Source organism: Phaethon aethereus, assembly GCF_964289735.1.
Source record: "Phaethon aethereus genome assembly, chromosome: 2".
NCBI classification, from domain to species: domain Eukaryota; kingdom Metazoa; phylum Chordata; class Aves; order Phaethontiformes; family Phaethontidae; genus Phaethon; species Phaethon aethereus.
In genome coordinates, this window is record NC_138582.1 from 61,507,257 (window position 1) to 61,531,729 (window position 24,473).

At 36.5% G+C, this 24,473-nt stretch overlaps 1 protein-coding gene across 1 annotated transcript in view; it reads left to right on the forward strand.

Moving 5' to 3' along the window:
* Positions 1 to 24,473, forward strand: part of CDH7 (cadherin 7) — a gene marked incomplete at both ends in the record, with an annotated part of 70,790 nt that overhangs the window by 23,469 nt on the left and 22,848 nt on the right. Inside the window, 4 exons of the mRNA XM_082014812.1 lie at positions 6,854 to 7,148; positions 14,604 to 14,723; positions 16,977 to 17,144; positions 18,388 to 18,575. Coding sequence (XP_081870938.1) covers positions 6,854 to 7,148; positions 14,604 to 14,723; positions 16,977 to 17,144; positions 18,388 to 18,575 — 771 coding nt within the window. The remainder of the gene's footprint in view (positions 1 to 6,853; positions 7,149 to 14,603; positions 14,724 to 16,976; positions 17,145 to 18,387; positions 18,576 to 24,473) is intronic.

Below are 24,473 nucleotides of genomic sequence, written 5' to 3' on the forward strand. Positions count from 1 at the left end.
GAGCACTCTAGACACAATTTTGGGGGGTTTAGATCACCACAGAATAGAAATCATGTTTAGCTGACTGTGTTTTGAGCAAGCCTGTCAGCAGCTGACTGTGTAAGATAAATGTAATGTGCTTATACTGTGGTCTACAGCATGGGACCTTGTGCTCCCACATGACTATCTCTACACTTGCCTGACAAGGAGAAAGTCTCGAGGCAACAAAACAGTGCATGAAATTGCACATATGTCAAAGTGGCAAATTGTGCCAAAACCAGTTGTCTGTGCTGGTTTCCTACTGTACTGACACAATGTTGAGACAAGGAAACTCTGGCAGCGTTACAAGCATATTCCTTCTTTTCAAATTCTAATTAAAAATCTTAGGGTTTTGGGTATAGCCATTTATATTGACTTGATCTCTTTTCCTCAGTATTATCTGTCATGCTGGAAGCACAGAACATAGACCAGTATATTTCTTTCTGAGCCCAGGCTTGTACTATAGTTTTACATAAATTAATAAAACCAAAAGCAAACAAAAGCCCTCCAGGAGCTCCTTTATCACTTTCTCAACATTTCTTGGAAAAAAGACTTTTATAAGAAAATCATTACCTGCTGAATAATACTTTCACTAGTGCCTGGGTGTGAAGTCAATTATGTGAATCAAAAGCCTTTGCTGACATCAATAAAATGTTGAGGAATCTGTTTCTGTTCCACATGATTTCTGTAATGAGACTGAAAAGGAAATTAAAAAAGATGACTTAAGATGTTGATATTGAAATATGGTTACAGTTTACAGGAGTGAGAGTTTCATAGTTCCCTCTAAACCCAACAATTGTAGTAGTACTAATATGTTTGTGAGGCCCTTAAACATTGCAGAAATGTGCTATGTGTGTACAATGGATTTTACTTAAATGTTAACTCCATTTTCTGTGTTGAATTTTAAATATTAGTTATTAGTCGCATTGAAATTGTTCCAAATCGGCAACATTGAACCCTTAGTTATCCTGATAGTTGACAAATGTAGGGTTTTATTTAAGAAAAGAAGAAAAAAATACAAATCTCTAATAATCTAATATCTAATAATCTAGTCATCACAATTCAAAACAGTTACTAGCAGTGATAATCTGAAGGGAAATGGGATTTCAAAACCTTCTAGGTGCAACAATAATAAATACCGAATCCAAGAACAGAACTTTTAAGAACCTGGATGTTGTGATGAGCAAGAGTTTGTAGAAATAGCCAAATTAAGTCTTTGTTTCAAATCACCTACTTTCATCTTCTGTCAATTACATGTTTAATCCATATACACCCAACAAATTCCCTTTTTAAGTCTTCCCAGAAAGTGAGGGGGCATGTTGTATATGAAGACAAAAGTGCCTTCCTCTCACAATCATTTCTGAGTTTTGTGATAGTAAGTTGTAGTTCTAAAATGTGGCTTGGTGTTCTTTCTTCCTTTTGTCCTTCTTTACCTCCTCGTCACTCCTTGCTTTTAGTGAGATGGCAGGAATAAAGCTGCAGTTGCATCAGTTTTATATCACCGAGAACTATGGATGCCTGCACAGTCTTGAGGAGGCAGTTTTCATTCCTTTCCTCCCTTTCTAGTTACTTCAACAGAGACAAAGGAAAGGGTGCATGCAAGGTAACTCCTCCTTGAGAAAACTTTTCAGCTGTTTTGCAAATGAGCACATTTCTTATGTTCTCAGGGAGCTATGATGTATTGAAGCATCTCTGTCTCTTCCTCACCATTGCCTCTGTGATCCTGCTCATGCTGAAAACCCGGCAGCTCCTCATGTTCTCCCTGCGCTTTTCTTCTTCACCCAGAATCTGTAAACTCTGCAGTGAAATGTTGCCATGCTGCCACAGGGAGGAACAACTGCAAAGATAGTTCTTTTGGGAATTAAAAACGGAGAAGAGAGGCATATGAACATTGCACCTACTTTAAGTGAGCCTGAAGTGAAAATCAGAGAAATAGCAAACCTCTCATTCAGACTTCAAACATATTGGTGGGGGCCAGATAAATTGCTTTTAATGCAGTGCAGTATCTCTGCTTACTGATAAAAATAAATGTCCTTCTCTATTGAAAATATTGCATTAGCATACTTTAATGGCAAGTGATGCAAAATGACGTCTTCTTTGGTTATACATATCTGTACCTACAAATAGACAAAATCCAGAAACTATTGAGTATTAGGTATCCTGAAGAAAAAACATCATTTAGGTTTCCCTAGAATAATGATGGTCCTAAATATATGTATATATATGTATAAATATATATAATATGTCCGCATAAACATAAATGCATTCATTAGGCGAGGCCCTATATTGAGCTATATTGCTTCAGGGCCAAAAAATGTAAGTGAGGACAAAACTGCATTCATTAAAGGAGTTAGGGTAATAGTGCCTTTGCTACAGAGTGAAGCTGACCTCCTCCTTCTCTCAGACATATCCAAGCAAGAATTTTCTAAAACTGAGAGGAATTGTAGGAGTTGGGCCTAAGAAGATATGAGTGCCCTCTCTTTAGGTTGAGTTCAGAGTCAGTAGAGGGCAGTCAGTAAATTATCTTAAAAAAAAAAAGTGCATTTCTTATAAGCACTGGCCCTCCCTGCCTCCACAAAGGTTTGTGTGGCTTTTCTAATTAGATTTGTTCACTCTCTGCTACCTTTCCTAGAACGGCAAAAGTTATCTTCCTGTTAAAAATGCATCATCTCTCTGCAGAAGCTTGCCGCTTCCCTTTTCTGTTCTCATGTACTCTTTCTTGTACATGGTATAATGCAGGGAATGCCCAACACCAAAACTCTTAAAATCTTCAGGTTAAATGTGTGTGGAATGTAACAAAGATGCAATAGGATCAGCATATAATAACTGGATCATGAATCTCATACTGGAAGTAAGGTTACTTGAAAGCCAAGGCAAACTGGAGAGTGACCGTCATGGATATTGCATGGAGGAAATTAATCTGAAGCATACAACCATCTTTAACTCTAGCATTTTCCTTTCAGAAAATAGAGGGAGGAATTTTATTTACAATATTTATTGCAAACTACTTCTGAAAGAAAATCTGTCTGGGATGTTCCAGAACAGGATCAGATGAGATTCACCTAGTGAATCCTGGAATCCTCCACGTCTCTTGAAACAAAAATTTGAAACTGCCTTTGTCTTGATCCTCTCCACTGCTACAGTCATAGTCTCTATACACAGCTACAGACTGAGCTGCAGTTCTGTCTCCTACACGCATGTCTCTGTAGAAAGTGGGAGGAGTGATAGAAAAGCTGGTAGACAGCACCACCATAGAAGCTTTCTGGAGCTTTCCTGTAGAGTACAACTGTCCTGAGGACAAAGAGAATTCGATGTAATTGTTGCCAAATTAATCACCAGAGCAAATAAAAATCCCAGGTCTCATTCTTAAATATACTTCATAAAAAAGGGGGGGAAAAAACCCCAGAAAACAAAAAACCAAACAAAAACTAAAAGAGAATGTGTAAAGTGTTTTCTAAAGCCATCATTGTAAGGGAAGTATTACTTCTCACTTCCTAGAATGTTAAACTAAATATCTGGAAGTACTGGTGATTTGAAGTCACATTTGGTAATAGCAGGGCTGTAAATATGGCACAAGACTGCTACATTAAAAAATTTTGTTCTTAGTTGCAAATGTTTGATGCCTCTATATTGATGATTTTGAAGATCAGTGTTTGAAAGGATTATATTGGGTGGAACTGGAATAAAGGTGACCTAAAAACTGCACCAAACATACATCTGTATTCATTCTGTCACCCTAGATTATTTTTGCATCGTTCTCTTGTATTGTACTTTTAAGTTATCTTAGACTGGAACTAAAATACACATTAAAATGTTGAGAAAGATTCTTTAGAGTGATTTATACAGAATTGATTGTACTATAGTGCCAAAGATAAACTAAATTGTAAGCTATATCACCTTCCTGGGGTTAAGTAGGTAGAGAACGGTACTTTACTAACTTTAGCAAGGACTAGCATTGTTTTTTAAAGTCTTAGTAGAACAAGGTTTTAATAAATGATACAAATAAGTTTGCTCTCTCAGTGCCTCAACCCTTGGACTAACAAAGATCATTGCTAATCACTTTACTAATCTGTGTGGTAGCAGTTTTCTACCAAGGCATTGTTCCAAAAAGTGGATTCTGTTCAGCACATCACTCCAGGGCACCGGCCACTGTAGTGTAATCCATGAGGAGATTTATGGACCTCAGAGTGGGACTCCTTAAAAAACATGTTAATCAGCAACCCACTGAGTGAGCAAATGGGAAATGCTGAAGCTGCAGAATTTCTTCTGTCTCTGGGATGTGAAAGCCTTACTCAGTGCATTTTTGAGGATTTACACTGCTGGCCTCTCCCCTGAAGGTCTCTTTTCTTTCAAAACACTGTTAGAAAGTTATTCAGGATGGGACTGGATCTAAACACAAGGTGAAAAGGAGGCTGTGTAGCCCTGCAGCATGAGACCCAGGTGTGATTGCTACACTGGTGTGCCAATGGGCTTGGCTTCGCCCCCATGAGAGAGCGTTATGTTGCTCTCAGCAAGCTGAGAAATGGAATCCCTTCCCTTCTCTGCCTGAAGAGATCTACTTGCACATCTCTAACCTTCAGAAAACTGCTCTGCCTGATAAACTGCTGGGTATGCTGGTGTCATCTTTTCTCTCACCCAACATATCCTTAAGTAGGCCACAAAAGGTGGAATAACTTCTACAGGGGGAATGGGAGAATCTCAGCCACCACAGAAAGACCAGTGCTCTGCTATAATATGGGATATGGAGAAAACTCAATCACTTCAGAAAGACAAAGGCATTGAATCTTTGTATCCCATAACTTCAGTTCTTGGATGATGTGTTGCTCAGCATTTCAGTCTAGACTGTAGGATTCTGGCTATGTAGGGGAACACACACAATGCCTCTGTAGCATAGAGGAGACTTATGCACCCTGAAGTAGGTCTTAGAAAAATAAAAGAGGAAAAAAAAAGTCAAACAAAATCAAACACAAGCCAGGCAGATTCTTACTTGCACAGGCCACTGCTCCTTTGTAGGGAAGATGGGTACTTCTTCCAGTCAAGTTTGAAACAGCAGCAAGAGCCCCAACTGCCATATTTGTGAGACGAACAGAGGTATCGTTTACTGAATAAACTCCCAGCCATTAGGGCTGAGGAATATGCAGTGCTGTGGATCTTGAAAGATCCTGGATGTGAGGTACATTTTACCTTGATCTGCTCACAGTGTCAGCATTGACTATTACTGAGTGTGCTGAGAAGTAGAACTTTAAACGTTCAGGGAACTGCATCAAAGAAATCTCAGGCTTGTTTAGGTATCTCAGGAGTTAGGTAGCAGCAGAATGAGGATAAGCCATATTTTGAAATAATGTAGATAATCTGATTTTGACACCCCAGTTCTGTTTTTTGATCCAGTCCAAAGCTCAGACTCAATTTCTCTCTTAAAAGAGAGAGGGAGTGCACTGTAATTGCATAAGTATGAGATATTCAGACAGTGTAAGTGAAATAATGTGTAAGAAATAGACAGCTTTTTATGCAGCTGAAAAATTCAAAACTGATCACGAATGCTTCCCTGCTGAAATAGGAAAAGGTTTTGCAGCTGTGCTAAGTTACGCCTGAGATAGCAATTTTGTGCATGGAAGTGATTACTATCTCAGTGATACCGCCCAGCTGAGACAAAAAAAATGTTAGTGGAGGAAATAATGGTGATGATGACAGCAGAGTTACCTCCAAGCTCAACATGACATGGAGTTAGGGCAGCTACAAAGTAGATAAGAATCCAAACTTCTTTAACATCATCCTCAGCTATTTACCAGTAATCCATTTTTAAACAAGCACGCAAATACTCTGAATTTTGCTGATGTTCTTTTCACTTGTACCATATCAAATGTATCATGCTTGTGTGCTATTGTGTGATATCCATATCAATTACATTATGATACAAGTTTCAAACATATGTAAGAATTGTTTGAATCTGCGTTTTGTAACAGGAAGGTGAGACTCAGTAAACTTAAAAGAGCTACAAAACCTGTGGAATCTTTCTCTGTAACTTAAAATAGCTTGCGTGATGAGAAAGAAAGTTTCTGTAAATCTGTTTTGCAATTCTAATGGAAGATACATTCTGAGCTACATTTGTTCGGTGCATGCTACAAGAAGTCCCAGGGAAACTACGCTTGACTTTCGAAGCTTTGTAGTTCAGGTGGTGCCAGGATAGTTCTTGGTCTTAGACTCTGCATGTTTCTGAAGCTGGGTAATGGAAAACAAGATATGGAAGTGAAGTTACTGGCCCATCAGATAGTAGTGAGCAATCTGTCAACCAATCCATTTGATCAACCAACCAATCTATCAACCAACCACATTCATTTGATATGTGTTACAGCTCTACACAGTAAACACTAAGGAAATCAGTATGTCATTTCTCATACGTGCAAGGGAGCAAACACACACTGACATTAAGTTTATAGCGACATTTGTTTGAAGTCTCACCCTTCAGTAGGATAATAAGCTGAAACTATCAATGTAGTTAAATTCAGGTAGGAATAAAGTCATGGTTATAATCATATGCGTGCATGGATGTATGTGTATGGCTCTGTTAAACTCTGGTTTGAGAAGACTGCAAGATTATCAAACGCATTTGAAAATGAAATTGTTTGCAGGAAAGTATGGAATTATCTCGCTCAAAAGAGCAAGCTGACAGATTCTAATGGTGCCTCCCATGCTGTGCATGATAAACATTCAGCTTATCTTTCCAAGAGCAATAAAATTTCATGTACTACTGCTTGACATAAGTATTATTTTTACATATCTCCATGCCACTGACTCTCTTGTAAGTTAATCTCATCTCTCATCAATTTTTCACCAGCTTCACTCTGATGTTGATAAAGGAGATGGTTCCATCAAATACATCTTGTCAGGCGAAGGGGCAAGTTCCATTTTCATTATTGATGAGAACACGGGGGATATTCATGCTACAAAGAGGCTGGATCGAGAAGAGCAGGCCTACTACACACTCCGAGCACAAGCACTAGATAGGCTGACTAATAAACCCGTGGAACCAGAATCTGAGTTCGTCATTAAGATTCAGGACATCAATGACAATGAGCCAAAGTTTCTGGATGGTCCTTACACTGCTGGAGTTCCCGAGATGTCTCCTGTGGGTAAGTGCAAAATACACTGTTGGTGTTGTGGGAAATCTGTTCCAATTGCCTTTTTAAAAATTTCATTATTTTTTACTGTATCACACTAAGCTACTTAATAATCTATGAGCCACCTGCAACAGTTAGGTATTTCAAGACTTAACTGGAAATAACATGCTGGATTAAGTATTTACCCTTTCAAAAATGTTGTGAAACTTGAATAGTTTTGTAGGGATTCAGATAAGCATTATATGGTGTATTTTTCATTCCAGTGCCCGGAGGCTTTGTTATATAATTCTCATTAACAATAATAAGTTTCGCACCTGTGCTATGGTACTCAGAGGTGATAATACATCGTTTTGTTCAGATAAAGTTCATTCTTAACAAACTCTTCAAATTCCCGTTAGTGCATAGCATAATTTTTTTGTTAAGTGTTGCATATATCAGTAACAGTTCACTGTGTATCTTTTCTAATACACAAATCCAGCTTCCTGGGAATTATATGCAAATAGCAGGGACTGAGGTACAGCTTGGGATAGTTTCAAAATTCCAGTGGAATCAGAGAAGAATGGCTTTTAGAGGCTTCAGATCCTCTGTTGGAAAAAAAGAAATGCTAATTTTTCCTGAGTTTGAATTAGGGAAGAATTTCAACATCAAATCCACTACCTCTTCATTTTAAAGAGACCAAATGCTCATTGGTTGTCAGGTGCCAATATTCCTTTGAAAACTGGCTGATTCAGACCAAATAGGAGTTTGGCCCAGAGACGTTTTGGTAAATTTTACTTCAACGTGAAATTATAAATGCAAGCATAAAGCTAAAATAAGGAGAAGTAGTTCATCTACTTCATTGGAAATACGTGTATGAGAAAGTTAAGAGAGTTATGTGGTGATTGAAATTAGGATTTCTTTGCTTGAAGGATTTTAAGCCATATGAAAATTTGATACTCTTACGGTAAGACTGCCCATATAGAATTTGCTATAGTTTCCTCAATACCATTTCCTGTGGTTTTGGAAGTTAAACAATGCCTCTAAATTAGAGCTAGAGAGAAAAAGAATCTTCCCTGACTAAGTGCCCTGCAGCAATCATTAGTCCACACTGCTTTTATATTTGAAACTCAGCTTAGGAGCTAATAGGAGATAAGAAAAACATTGCTAATGAGTTTTCAATGTATTTATTTTACTAAGCAGTGAGCATAGACACTATTTCTCATTTGATACTTGGCAGTTCTTCATTGTCACTCGAACACTATATGGATGGCAGAAGAAGCAATAGCAGTCTTGGAAAGAAAGATGGACACCAGAGCTTTTGAGGAGTATCAGGGAGGAAATGAGGTTTTGATACATTGCTGAGAACTTGTAACTGCTGCATGTTGGAAAAACAGAGATAATCAGATAATCTAAGACTGTAAATGCTAAGTATTCAGCACTTCAAAAATGTGTTCTGTAAAAATATATCGATACATTTTTCAAATTGCTGTTTTGTTTTGGAATTGGATTAAGTGAGCTGTAGCTTGCAGCAATGATTAGATTTTTACACCTTCATCTTGTGCCCTGAAGAGCACTATCTCCACATTACCGTTTTGCATGAGTTACCTCTGTCTTGTCCTGTACTGGCATATTGACGTATGGACAACTACTACTGATACATGAGGTTTACCTACACATGCAGACCCATGCCTCTACCCCTCATCCATGCTCCATTTGTTCCAAAAATATGTTTGGAATCAATCTGTGGGGAGTGCACAGTATGCAGTGGAGAACATAATGACTGTTTTTCAAAATGAGCTGCTTTTGCATATTTTGTTGAATCTTTACCACATAAATGACTGAAAGAAATTCTCTCCCATATGGACTGCAGCACCAAGTATGTAGCCAACTTAGGTAGAATATTGTGCAAAATTATTAACTGAGACTTGTGCACTCTTTGGGATTTCTGTCAACTAAGGGCAGTTTCAACTTCATGAGCTTCCTGAAACTGTACATTTTAAATGTCTTAATGGTTTGTATCACACAACTACTGAATGCTGCATTGTTACTGAATTAAGGATTACCGTGAAATGCCTGTGTGACACTTGTGTTACACAGTCACATCAATTCATACTTTATTGATATAACACAATTTTTTATTAATCACTTAGGGTATTTATGAAATATTAAGGAGAAACAAAGTATTTCTCTCCTATTTTTTAAAAAATATATCTATGACAAGGATTTTTAATTGGATATGAAACAAAATGAAAGAGATCATAGGATTATAAACCCAAATTAACTATAAAGTTAGGAGAACCATAACCTTTAACCTAAAGGATGGTTATGCAAGTATAATGATTCTATATTTTATTTGACAATAATCTAGGACATTATGAAAGGTTAATTGAAGTCAATCTTTTCTGTTATTTGAAATTACTTTGGGTCAGGTTCAAATTATATTTGGGTCAAGTCAAATTATATTGATTATCCCAGATGGGGTAAATATCTTGATGGCTTGTGAATCGCTTCATAGCAAAAACCTCAAAGACATGATTTATCTGAAAATCACAGGGCTTTTTTTTTAAAGTATGTATCTTACTTAAAAAAAACTAGCAGTGTTATATCGTAAACAAAAAGATTGCAAATTATAGTTAAAAGAGTATTAAAAGAGTGTTCCTGTGTTGTTGACCAAAAAAAATAGCTGATGTGAGATACTGATCTGTTTGGCTTATAGTCAAGGGAACTGGGGACAAAAATTCCAATACCCAACATAATTTTGGTTTCATTTAACCTTCTCTACTCTCCAAGCATATCAACAGTTTTGCTTGTTACCCAGCACAACAAGTATCTTTCTTGCCACATTTATTGTTTCTGATTGAGATGGATAGAAACATTTTATTTTTATTCCAAGGAAGGAAAAAAAAAGCTTGATATCAATCTTAAATCTTTGGTACAAGTGTGTAGTGGGTTTTGAGAGCCTGAATGAAGGGGGTGTCTCTCTCCAGCCACAAGCCCCCCCTCCTTCTTTTTACCTGACCTTGTTGCTGGGCTGAGACCAGTCTTGGACTTCGTCCCCAAGTGAAGGCAATTTAATGAGGCTGTGGGAAGAGAGGGAGGAGGTGAAGAGGGTACAACCTGCCTCTAGGTACTGTCCCTTCTCCTTCATACTCCTGGAGGGGAAAGGTTATGGAGGCATTGCCATATCAGCTCTGGGTGAAAGCCAGTGGCAGAAGCACAGAAATTCTAGATGGTATGGAGCAGAATCAGGCCAGGCTGTTGCATGTAAGAATTAAGCAGGTATTACGGATAACCTGATAGTAAAGTTGTATAACATTTCTAGTAGCAGCTGATACCATGTAGAAATGTGATACTGTCATGGAATTTTTTTGTATATTACACATCGTTAACCGATATCAGTCAATGCTTTTAATAACTGACTGACTTTAAAGGTCTATTTTTAATTTGTCAGTGTGGGTACAATTCAATTGATAAAAGTTTATGCAGTTTCAAATGTTAAGTATTTGTTAAGTTTGTCTAGTTTTAGAAACATGTTTTCCCTTAAATGATTTCACCAATGCTAAAAATGGAAGTCACACAAGCATTTCTCATACGAACTCATTTAAAAACTTTGTTAAAAGACCACACAAGTTACTAGCAAGCTTTCTAAAATGCTTTGGGCGGAGGTTTCTAAAACAATAAGCTTAAATATTTAAAAAGAATCCCTTTCAAGGATCTCCAACTCAAACTAAACTTCAGCAACAGTTTATCTTTATCTGACCCTATCACAGAAATGGTTGATCTCTGCAACATGTTAGAAACATTGCTGAATCTTGACTTGGTTAAATTAAAGTAAAAATAACATTCTAAATTCAAGGTCCTCTCTGCAAATATTCCTCCATTCCTTTTGCCCTAATATCAAAATTTAAATAGGTCCAGTTCTCAGATTACTGCGATTCTGTAATATCTACCAATATCTATTAAAGATTAGATTAAAAATTATGATGTAAACATTCTGAAAAAACAAAAAACCCAGAAATCTGTGCCACTCACACAAAATCCAATGTGCTATTAGCTAGCTTCCATAAAGAAATATGTGGAACACCCTTTGATTATCAGCGTGGATTTTCCCTCAGTATTTGCTACAATTGTTGAAAAAGTTTATGAAGTTGCTGCATGCATAATTGTTTTTAATGAACTGATATTCAAGCTTTGTTATGAAGACATAATTGTAGAGGAATCCATACATGAGAGGGAAAGATACTTTTTCAGTAAATAGCTCCTATTTATTTTTTCAACCCATATTAGATACACAAACTGTAAGAAATATTTAAACTTGTAACTGTGAAGCTGCAGGTTATAACAAGTCAGTAATGAAAGGTTGGGGTAGGGCTAGTGTCCTGTTTACACATGTAGTCTAGGGCTCTAAATCATGCTGCCATAAACAAGATTTACTGGGACACTCCTTTTGTTGGATGGAGTGAAGTGGTGGTGCTGTTTGTTGACTGCCCATGTTATCTGTAAGTCCTAATCTTGGATGCATGTATGACAGCTGGCTGTCTGTGTTATGAAGTAGGGGAAAGTGTTCAGGATTAAAAGGAAGACTTAATTTCAATGCATGAACACAAACCCTCCTTTTGTTAGATGATGTATTTGGAAATACGATGCAACTACCCATTTTTCCTCAGCCTATAGATTTATTGACTATCCATGAGTATCTATACAATTTTATTGGTTAAAGTTTTTCTTAAGGAAAATAAGCATATGAATTTGATATCAATCCTTTGCAAGAAAAAATAGGATAGCTCTGGGTTGCCATGATTGCTGTCTGAAGGAATTCCTGTTCTTCAAGAGAAATCTGCTTCCTCTGGGAAAATCTCTGGAAATTTTCATATACCGATCTTTGCGTGCATTATGTTTCCTTGGAACTGAGTTCCTACATGTAGGACAATTCACATAGTTAGCATACCTTATGATAGCTTGCATATTCTTTTTAAAAAATATGTTGTGCAGAAATCTGCCTCTCAGCTTGGGACTTCTGGAAGATCGAAGTTTTTGTGTGCAATTGGTAAAAAAGTAATGACAATAGCAGTTGTTCTAAAAGATCTTTCCTACATGAGGTTTGAGAGAAGTTGATTAACATAAAGGGACTAGAAAAGTATCATTGTTTTTTAGTTGCTGATTACACTCAAGTGGGATGAGTGCAGAAAGATTTTGTGTTAGAATTTCTATCTAAAAAAATAAATAACATTTAAAGGATCTATGTGTTTGAATGGGCAAATCTTCATTTCAAGAGAGAGCCAATTAGTTTCAGATACTGACTTTATCCATGTCACGGAATGTAGAGGGTTTGTTTGCTACATCAATAGATTTTTACAGCAAACAAACGTTTCTAAGCTTGCAGGATTTCCACAATGTGTGTTGAGGTTGAAGAGCCTGTAATTTCTTTGATCTTGTACTGGTCTGGAGTCCTTGAGAGTGGAAAGAGCAAGGAGCAAGATGTAAGTGTCTGTGAGGTTTATAAGCAGTTTTGCCAATATTTGCAGACGCTGTAAGTTTCATTGGCAGGGCTTAGGGGCTTCGTAAATGCGGCAAGCCCGGCTTTCACAAAGAACACAGCATGTCAAACAGTCGTTATGAGACCCTTGCACTCAAGAGCTGGAGAGACTCTGGCAAGTTTAAAATAGGTCCCTGTATGAAATGACATTACAGAGTAATCTGTAAAATCAGTTTGACATACTGAATCAAAGCTCCTAGGTACTGGTGAACAGAAAATGGATGTATTTTAAGTTCCATAACTGATAAATGACTCGATGGATTAACTACCAATTTTCTTTTTAAACTTTCCATCTACTTAATAGTTGTGTGTGAAATTTCAGGTTGAGAATAACCTTTTACCTGTCCAAGATATTAAACAGTCCACAAGAGAGAAAAATTGCATTTAAAATAGAATTGCAATCATAATACTTTGTCATGGATACTTCAGGAAGAGAGATCAGGAAAGCGGGTTAGTAGGCCATAACTTACGTGAGTGAAGTTATCTTATGAACAATCATTTCTGGCCAGGATTCATTCAAGCAGGTCCCATCCTTTGTAATCTGTACCATTTTATGGAGGGCTGCACTTAATCTTCTCTCTCTCCAAATCTTCATCCTGGTTCCAAGGCCCATTTATGATCCTCTGCTCAACTGAGAATTGAAAAGTTGAAGAAAATGAATGGGAGACATACTAAATCAGACATGAAGAATTTCAGAGCTTTCACCCACCTACTCCCTGAAAAAATCCAATAATACTGACCAAAATACAACTTCTGTTAAATTCACCCTGGGCACTCGTTATTGCAGTCTGTTCTTAAAGAGTAACTTCTAGACTTGCTGCTCTCATTTTCACATGTCAAAAATGTGTTCCTTCGGAAAAAGAATACTCTCTTTAACAAATGGATTTCTCTAATCTTGTATCTAAATCCAGTTTAGGAAGCAATCTGATCCTTTGTAGAAGTCCTTTACTGGGCATCTGCCAAATCGTTAAAATATTAATTTGTAGCCTAACATTCAAATGGGTGCCTGGGCTGTTGAATACAAGATCTCAATGTTCAAGAAAATCTGCCAGTGAGAAAAAATAATCCTTTCTGGCTATCAAAGGGTGGTGACCATAACCAAGGCCTTGGCTCCCAAGTGTTGTTGTATTCTGCTCTCAGCATACATCATGGAAGCTGTTGTACAGAACAAAACAAATGGGAGCTGACATGGAGAACATAATGAATAGGAGCTGGATGCAGAATGAGGTCCTCACAAAATATACCCTTCTTACTAGCCAGTTAGACATTTTGCTTTCTTATTCCTGTCAACATAGAGACATTTCTTGCTCAAGAAATGTTTATGCAGATTATTACCAGAACTGATACTGAAATATTGCAGATTATTGAAGGAAATGAGTACTTCTTAAAGGAATTTAGAGACAGCTTTCGCCAGATTTTCTCTGAGCTGAAACAGATACTCTTCAGCCATGTCTTTGTAAAAGGGTAACTAATGTTACAGGCTAAAATTAATTTTTATATATGTGTACAATTATCAAAATATATAATACTTATATATGTATGTATATTTGACTCTCCAACTACTCATTAATATTTTAGCATTCAGACTTCTCTTCAAAGGGAAACTATTACTGTATTTCATACTTAAGCGTAATTCAGGCATCACCATAATTTAAGAAATATCATTCACATACCCTCCACCAACCAAAGACAGAGACAGAAAGGGGGAGCTACTGAAATGGTTTCTATTGCTGTGAGTCAAAGTCTGAGACTATTTGGGAAGATGGAACTCTGTAAGAGCCAATATTACTGGTTTACAAAGAGGACTTTATACCCTAAGCTGAATCAGTATGGAAATGATGAACAGTTGTGAAAAAAACACCACACACTATTCCATATATATATTGGCATAACGTGTTGAATAACTCTAGTCCAGATTCTTGATCTTTTATAGTCCCTCAAACATTTTGCAGGTACCTCTGTGGTTCAAGTGACAGCTACTGATGCAGATGATCCTACTTACGGCAACAGTGCTCGAGTGGTTTACAGCATATTGCAAGGGCAACCTTACTTTTCTGTGGAGCCAAAAACAGGTAACTTTCCATAAACTCTCTGAAGTAATGCTAAGAAAAAAGAAAATGAGCATTAAAACTTGCTAGGAACTTATTAAGTAGTTGCTTAGTTAATTGAATACATCTGGTTTTTGTTGACCATTTAATTTCTTATTCTTCAGAACAGATTATGAAAACCATGCATCCGAGCTATGTGATAAGCAGACATTGCTGGAATGGGAATTTTTATCTTCTTCTCAATCTACCAGTTCCCTGGTCTGCTGCCTGCTGCTGTCTTTCTGATCAATGAAAATTTCAAGATGCTGTAAACAAGTTTTTTGCAGATGTTGGTTTTAGTAATATCTAAATGTCACATAGCCAGATTTCCTTAAGTACAGATTTATGGCACAATTACCTCTCCATTCTATTTTTTAAACTGAAGTTCTGTTGTGGGAAATGTATCTTTTCTTTATTAGTTTGAAGAAGAAAGCACTGTGCTTCTTATCTGATATAACATTTTACTGACACTTTCGAAACAAATTACTGGTGGAACTTTTTTTACTATTTTCATGAAATTTTGTGAATATTTTAAGCCACAACAAGATGCAAGCTTTAATCCTATGTTGGTTCAATAAACATTACCTGTTCTACTGTATCATTTCATAGAGCAGGAACCTGTTTGGTTCTTGCCCTGCTTAGTCTCGTTTGGTGCTCGAGCCTTCACTTACACCAACGTGGAGAAGATTTATAATTTCATATAATTTCAATTTCATCATTTCAGATACGGATAAGTTGAGACAAAAGAGAAACAGACAGTTTACCATGATTATTATAAATAACCTGTGATGTGAATCAGACCTGAATCCCAGCATTATGACCAAAAGGTCACACTCTGTTTAAGAACACCTAAATTTGCAGAAATAAGTACTATAATTATCTTCATATTGCAACAAGTCCATCCTCAGCAGCGATCCATAGTACTTTCTTTCCCCCCCCAATGACTATGATTTATACTGGTTTTCTATCTGTCTCTACAGCCCTTGAACAATAATATGGTAGTTTCTGCTAAATCAATCTGCTAAATCTTTAAGGATTCAGACTGAAATGTTTGCATACGTTTTCACTTTGATATGATATTCAAATTTCATGTGTGCGTAATAATTAACTTCCAAATGATTGGTTAACATTGCCTGGTAATTTAACTATGATAGAAAAACAAGCAGGCCAGAAAAAGAAACATAGAAACAATAACGTTATGAAATTGTATATTAATTGTATTTTAAATGTCGTGTAAAACGGGTGAAAAAGTACTAGACAGTCTTTTTGCGAAATAAATGTTTCAACCCAGAGATGATTAATGGCAAGTCCTGCATTCATAAGGGAAGAAAGAAAGAAATAAAACTCTTAACTAAACATTCAACAAACATCAGATGAAGAGATACGTGTCCCAGTGTGCCTCTCTTTTATTTAGTTTGTTTATGTTTCCTTTGCTGCTGACACTAAGTGCCGGTGGAGTAAATGGCTGCCTCTCTGGAAATCAGAGTTAGCGGCTGTACTGTGTACTGAGCATGAAATATTCATAAAGTCATCATGTTTTGAGAGGGCATATTTATTTTCTGATCTATATCAGGAGAACTGAAAGGATGAAACATGGAGCTTTCTTCTGATTTTCATTTCAGATCAATTAATTACAAATAGTATGCAGATCCTCAAATGGACATAACAACTACTTCAGTTATCGCAGTATTTCCATTAATAAATTAAAAATCTCTTAATTATAATAATGCTTTTTATGGTAAAATAATTTCATATATATGCAGTGTGTCATGATATCAATATTAGTAAGAGTTAATGTGGTGAATGCCTATTCAAGACATTGTGAAATGCATCTTGACCTTGGAATCTTAAAAAAAAATACAGAATATTCTGTTCTTCCTAGCTCTAAAAGAGGAGGAAATCAAACACAGAAGATGACATGTTCCAGAGAAGAGAGTGTTACCCAGGACATTATGAAGTCTATAGTTCAGGGAGCAATTATTCAGAAAACACAGTCATGGATGGCATTCCCAAAGAATCTAGTACTAAATTAAAAATTGTGGGTTTTGGTGAATACTTAAAATAAGCTTATAGTACATCAGTTCAATTCCTAGTAAAAACCTGTGGTATTAGTGTTGAAATTAATTCATTCCTCTCTTGCTGCAGTCATTGATCTGCTGCTATCTTTTAAAAGCAAACTCAGCTTTCATGGTAATGTATTTGCTTGCGCAACCGTTGACATACCTTGTCTTACTGCAGGTGTTATCAAGACTGCCCTTCCGAACATGGATAGAGAAGCCAAGGACCAATACCTACTAGTTATTCAAGCAAAGGACATGGTTGGGCAGAATGGTGGATTATCAGGGACTACATCTGTAACTGTCACTCTGACTGATGTTAATGACAACCCACCCCGGTTTCCACGACGTAAGTTACTTTGTAAAAATATGACTTGTAATATTATTTCTAAACGTTGTCATTTTTTTTACATGTTATGCTATTTCTAAACAAAAAGTGCTCAGCTTCCATGTTAAGTACTTTGACAATCCCTGAATTCATTTCAGTTGAAATGATATACAGCAGGTACATTTATTAATATATTTTACTTCCTATCTGTGAATAAAAAGGCAAAAATGGTACACCTTAATAGATATTTAGCCTTTGACAGTTAGACTTTAGGATTCATAGTTCTTTAACTTGACTCTTAATCTTTCATATTCCTTTGGCGTTTTAGCAGGATTTCTCTTGTTTCCTAAGTTAATCACAGAAGATCCGTAAAGTCATCTTCCTTCCATTTACATTTTTGACCAAGGTGGCTCTCATCCTAGCCAAAGAAAGGAGTACACAGTTGTACACTCACATCTGAAGAGCTCAGTTTATTAATAGCATTCTGTCTGGGGTGCTTTTTTCTTTCAAAAAGACCAAACATGCTTGCTAAGTAGAATTAAAATAATGTGAAGAATATATTCACGTCTACTCCAATCTCACCTCCAGTGATATAAAAAAATAGATTTGTACATAATAGATTTCATGTTATTTCAAGCCACCAACTTCTTGAAATAATAATAGAATAACTGAAGTTATTTTTGAAGGTGAGGGTGTTATTGGCTACAGACTGCACTCAGATACCCTTATGACAGCATATATATAATTTTCTACTTGAATGAGAAAGCTGGAATTTTCAAGAATGCAGATGGTGCACTTACTGTTAGAGAACTGCATTTATATCAGTTTCTAGTCATCTTCAGATTGCAAACTGCTAATCAAGCCACACAGATATAAAATAATAAGAGTTTATATTGATAATATTTGACTTGCTTTTTTCCTTCTTTTGTGGAAAACAAAGTAAAATATTTTCTGCATTGGAGCTCTGTAGCAGGCATTCATCTCATGATTTGCACTTAAGTTCTGAATTATGGTTTTGCATCTTTGCCTTGTACTTCTCTTGTCATAGGAAGAAATTATGTCCATAGTACTTAAAGTAGAGACCATCACAAGGAAAACCTAGCAGAAAAAGGGCAATTCTATTTTAAACTGAAGAATATATTCTGATAGCTTGTGTAAATATTGAAATGCATGATTTAAAGGAAGGTAGACTTTAAGAAGGCTAGATTTTTTTAGCCTATAGTACCAGAAGACTCTGCATTCATTAAATGTTTACATTTCACAGGATCATATCAGTATAATGTCCCAGAGTCTTTGCCAGTGGCTTCTGTGGTGGCCAGAATAAAAGCTGCAGATGCAGATGTGGGACCTAACGCTGAAATGGAGTATAAGATTGTGGATGGTGATGGCTTGGGAGTATTCAAAATTTCTGTCGACAAAGACACCCAGGAGGGAATTATAACAATTCAGAAGGTAAGTCTGATTTTTCTCACTGATTCTGTTTTGATCTGTGCAAGATGAGTCTCTTCTAAAAGCCTTATCTGGTGTAAAAGTTTTCATTCATATATTTCATCTTGACTTCAGCGTGTGTGTGTGTGATTTTGTGCTTTTTAATGACTTACACTGAAAATTATTCTGGTTTTTTTTTTGCAATAGCTGTATTGTTTTGATGATTTTTGATGGTTTTTTAAAGCTCTTGCACATACAAGTTTAGATGGGAATCTAAGATTTAGCCTCACTTGTCCTTGTATTAAAGAGAAAATGTGAAAATAACTCTTAGAGTAAAAATGCAAGTTCCAAATACAAAATGGATCACAAACATAATTATTAAAAAAAAATCTAATTGTCTTTGGCTCATGTTGTTCTACTCAGAAGGCACATATTAGTAACTTTAAAATTATGTATCGGTAAAAATGCTGAGAGCTGGTAAGCAACCACAGATGTCACAGCAAATGGAGGATGTTCAGCACTCCTGAAAGATCAGGCTCTGATATGTGTAATGTGAACCATCTTTTTTCAAGGCAAAAACATCCATCTTAGGCTTCTTGCAAACTGTGCTAGTTTCTGCTTAACACGTTTGAAATACAAGTAATAAAATGTTAGTCGTCTCTGTTCAACAGCAAAACTCAATGTGGCTCCTTCAGTTTGCTTATTTAAGGGTTCGGAGCAAATGTTTGGAAGAAATATATGCCTAGCTGAGAGAGAGCGAGCACTTACCAGTGCCACACTGGTAACACTGAATCAGTCGGGGTCTTCAGTGGTCTAATTTGAGGACTGAGGAGTTCATTTTAATTTTCAGTACGCTTTTGTAGGCATGTTGTTTGTTCCTGGAATATCCTGATTCCAGTGTTTTACAGTGGATCAAATAACTGCCATTTATTATTTCTATAATCACTTTAGCTAGATTGCTCAATGGACTTTTCAGTACTGAACATTTGTCCTGAGAAGTGCTCTATGAAATAGCTATTGGACTATATTAAAAAGCTCACAAAATTTTGGCCTGATGAAATGCTCCAATTTGCTAATAATTTTTAAACCTAGATGCTGCTATATTTTGACACAAGAATTCAGACTTTTCTCTCTGCAGCGTTAGAACTTTTCTCTCATTTTCCTACTATTATCAATTGACTTTCTTTCCTCTGCCATACCCAAAGGTGAGTCAGATGCTGAGGGGCACCTCCCAAACCTCTGGATGCCCTTATCTCTTAATTTGGACTCCAGGGAACTTGATGCCTTGCCCAAGGCTGAAAGATCCTCCCTGCCAATCCTGCAGAGAACATTGGTTAGGAGGGAGGACAGTAAGTGAAGAGCTCAAGCACAGTGGCTAACAGGCACTGCACCTTATTCTCTGGAGAGCATGTACGTAGGAGACATTAATGACAGTGTATGCAGGTCAAATGGGCTTCAATCACCTCCAATCAGATCACTGTGGAGGCGGGCAGAGGTTATCCCTGCATGATAATGTGTGCTTGTTAGCAAGGAATGAGGGAAGAAATTAAGTCTGTAGCCTGGAATACGCCTAAACGTTTTACTATCCAGCAGGTGACGTTCTATACCCCTCGGAGTGCAATTAGATCTCTCCTTTTCATGCCCTGAAATCAGCTGAGGCGTTGAGGAGCAGCTCAGCCTCCAGACGCATGCCCATCATTTTAAACTGGTGTGTATTTATGCGCTCAGATGACATGTCTGTGTACACATCAAGCAGTAAAGTGCCAAGACAAAGACTTCTGAAAAGGCATGCTTTGGTTCTAAATGCAAATGCATACTTTAGCTTCACATGCTTTTGCTGCCATCGTACATACAAATCCGCCGGCCAGGCATGAAAATCACTGCCAGTATCTTGGAGCGGCTGAAGGCACTGCGCCGTTCATTTTTGTGCTGGGTGTTGTGAAGTTCCACACACAAACTGACGATTTTACATTCTGTTTTTAGAAGGGTAACCGTTTTGAGACAATTTGAAAAGTTGACTTCGTCACTAAAAACTAAGACTTTTTTAACACATAAGGAACATCAAGTAAAAAAAAAATAGGTTTTCGTAAAAAAAAAAATATTGAGAGAAGTGAGATTTAAGAATTCAGAGAGCAAAGCAGGATTTTTGTATGATCTAAGTAGATGGAATATGAAAGAATATGCCCAAGGATCAGCAAAAATTGCAAATAAACTATGTATGTATATAAATTCAGGAAAATGAACTTATTTATTTATTTATTTAAAAAGAGAGATACCAGGAATCGTGATACCAGGAAGAGAAAAATGTTGCATGGCTAGATATTTTCCAAGATTATTTGTCTATAATGGACTTGACTAATACATATATTGACTTGAAAAATGGCAAAATTGGTGAATGAGATTTGGGTGTGTTTAATTTTTTGTTTGTTTTTTTTCCATGCATATTTGAATACATTTTTCTTTGTACCCTGTGACACAGAGACTTCAAAACATCAAAAGTCAGCAGAAAAAAATAATTGTTGTTTTAGTCTAACAACATGAATATCTAGAGTGTATTCTTGAAATGAAAATATAGAGTGTATTCTTCCCTCCTTTATATCTCTTCTGCATTGCTAAATCCAGACATCTCTTTGGCTTGCACTGTTTATCCAGGATGGGTTTTTCTGTAAACAGTTTGAGAGAAGCGCTATTTTTCAAATAATAGAAGTAGCAGTTCTGCTCATAGTTTTTATAGCCATGGAAGGACTGGGGATTGTGTGTTCCTGAACATGCTAGTACCGTTGCTGCCTGGTGCCTCGTGTCAGTATATATTAGCTACTATACTATACCTCAGTTCAAGGTAACATTTTGACAATAGGCTGGTACTCTTACAATAACTCGCTTGACCATATAGAATCACACAGCAGAGGAATATTTCCTGTGTTTTTTCATCCACTTGGTCTTTATCCCTCCAAAGAGTAAAGAGTAGGATTGTACTACCTTATGCAGCATGACTAAGGAGCGTGCATGCTGTACCATGGTGCAATATTTGCTGCTATATGCTTTCCACATACTTGCGATACCTTATTTTCTTTCATCCTGGTTAGGAAGTTTGAATCGGGATTAAATGAATGAGATGTGAAATTCATGTATTCATGTATTCCAGCAACTTGCTTAAGTTCATTTGGGGCGGGGGGGGCGGGGTGGGAGCGGGAAGCTTTTTCAAAATATTCTTTGGGACAAGGACTAACTTTTTTTCATTAATTTACAGCTTAAATAATAACAAGAGCTTAAGTCTAGATAGAATTGATTTTTTGTGAGATCAGTGAAGCTAGAATTTCATCTTATGACAGTAGCTAGTAAAAACAGTATTGAACCATTTACTTGGTTATTGGCACTAAAAAATAAAGTCCGCCTTCTTCTGCAATACATTAACTGAATTAATTGCCTGAATTCATATGCAAAAAAATTATCCAACATGTATCTAGAAGGGAATATAAAAATGTGTAAGTTGTTTTTATGATGGCATGCTCTGTTTCCAACTTGCAATAAGATATGAAAAATGCTGAAAGACAAACTTTATTTTCCAGAAGCTGGTATAAACAACAAATGAATGGAACTCATAAGCACGGTTCAGAGCGGTATTCTCAGCTTGCAGAAAGGGTTGGAAAATGGTGGGAAAACTAGTGGGGCTCTAATCCTTTAACCTGTTATGTTCGTGCTATTTGTTGCCTAGTAGTTTCAAGTCACTGTGGAAACCTTCCCATTTTTTCCTTTCCCACTTTCTCCATTACTAAATAATAGTAATAAATAAATGAAAAGTTCTCACTTGTCAAATGAAAAAAAAGAAAGCTCTTCATTTATTTTTATCCTGTACAGAACAGTCTAAAGATACTACCTACTCAAACTCCATGCTAGATTTCTGATGTTGCAAATAATGGGAAGGTTTGTCTATTCTCCACCCCAGAGGAACTCTCCCTGTAGTGAATTCCTAAGAAAAACTAAATTAAGTGTGTAAATTACTTCTAAGCACTATTTAAGAAAATATCCATCCTAGGTGATCTTTTTAGAAATCATTTTTGAAAACAAGTTGGGCATTTATATTTCTTAGAAGTAAAGGAAAATTTTACCCTGGTACACAGTATGACTCAGTTCCCCATCTGTAGAGAAGGACCAGTTCCTTCCCGTGGTTTCATTGGTAATTTACATTCTCTTATCATTGCTCTGTTCGTAAGGACTCGGATCATTTGCATAGCTCCGTTCAACAGTGGTGAGAGTGTTTGGAAGAAAAGTGTAATTTTTCTGAATATAATGGAGTTTTAAAAAATGTGTTGGATTTGTCTCTGCAGTAGTAACCTTAGAACTGAAGGAACGTTTATGGAAGTGAATGATGATTCAGCCATTTAATACAACAAATCCTGAAGTGTCCATGCAAACCTATGTGTGTACAATTTCAAAGTGAATTCATGTTGACTGTTCACAGAATCCTGACAGTAATATACATGAATGGAATTTTGGTTTCCCTTTCTAAGCAAAATCCATACACAAGACCATACTGTTTGCAGTTTCCAGAGCACTATTCCTAAAAACAGTGCACTGAAAAAGGCATCATATAAGTACAGATTCCACTTTTTGCACAAAGTTGCAGGCTGTAGTTAGGATTCAGTAACAGTAATAGCTTAGCAGCAAAACATCTTAAGATAAAAATCTGATAGATGGTCTGTATCCACCTACACTTTTATCAAATATTTGGTGCTTAAAGTAGTAATGGTAATTTAATAATAAAAAAGGCTGCAAGGTATATTCTTATTATGTGTATCATATGTGACTTTCTGGAAGGTTATGAGATCTGATTCAAGACATTTGAAGTCTATGGAGAGATTTTAGTGGACTTAAGTGAAAAAATAAAAAAGCCTGAAGACTCTATAGAGAGGGTTGTCTTGTCTTACTGTAGCAAATGACAAGCATTAAGATTTCCCATGGTACAGTTCTTGCTCACTTTACCTTCATTTCTCCTCCCAATACACAGCCCTACCACCAATATCACCAACCAATTTGAATGTTAGAGAGAAAAATGTGAGAATAGTGTTGCAAAGTACTTTCTCATAGAAATTGACTGCTAAGAGATTTTTCTAAAACGTGAGTTCGTTCTAAGAGTAATACTGGCAATTATAAAAATGGGGGGTTTATGTGTAAGCCTTTGAGTAGAAAGCTATCTTTCTGTTACTGTTAACATTTCACTTTGTTTTGCAGCTAGAAAATTTTCTTTCAATTCTGTATCAGAGTTTACAATGTAAGAACTTGAAGCTTCCACAGTTCCTTTGAGAGATAATGTGCATTTGTTTGATGTACTGCACTTTTCAATATAAAACCTCAGCTGGGCTTAAAAATGGGATTTTCACCTCTGAAAAGTACATTATAACAGAGTTACCATACAGTGAAAAATGAACATTACAAAAATGAGCTTCCTGTGAATGATAACTTCATATCCAGCCTCTGTAATATAGATGACTTTTTTTGTAATTTCTTTCAGAAAGAATAAAATTTGTACCCCTTAAAAGAAAAGAGAAAAAAATAAAAAGAAGGAAAGAAAGAAAGAAAGACTCCCACAAACCCCCAAATGAGCGAAAGATGAATGGATCCTGCACAGGATCTAATCTGATAACACTAATGCACAGATATTAATGAAGCTGTCAAGCTCTATTCATTGTACTGAAGAACTGAAGTATACATTGACCATTTAACTTTCAACACTGGTGTACTGATTTGTAGTCTGTTGACTTGGTATTCCATTATTGGAATCTGTGCTTTTGTTATAGCAGGAAATAATGAAGGTGTGATCTGAAGGCCAGTTAGATAATGCTCTCTGTATAACAGACATCAGTGATAATTAGATAAGAGGGAAAAAAAAGGTCTTTTATGTTCACTTTTTCAGTCATTCAT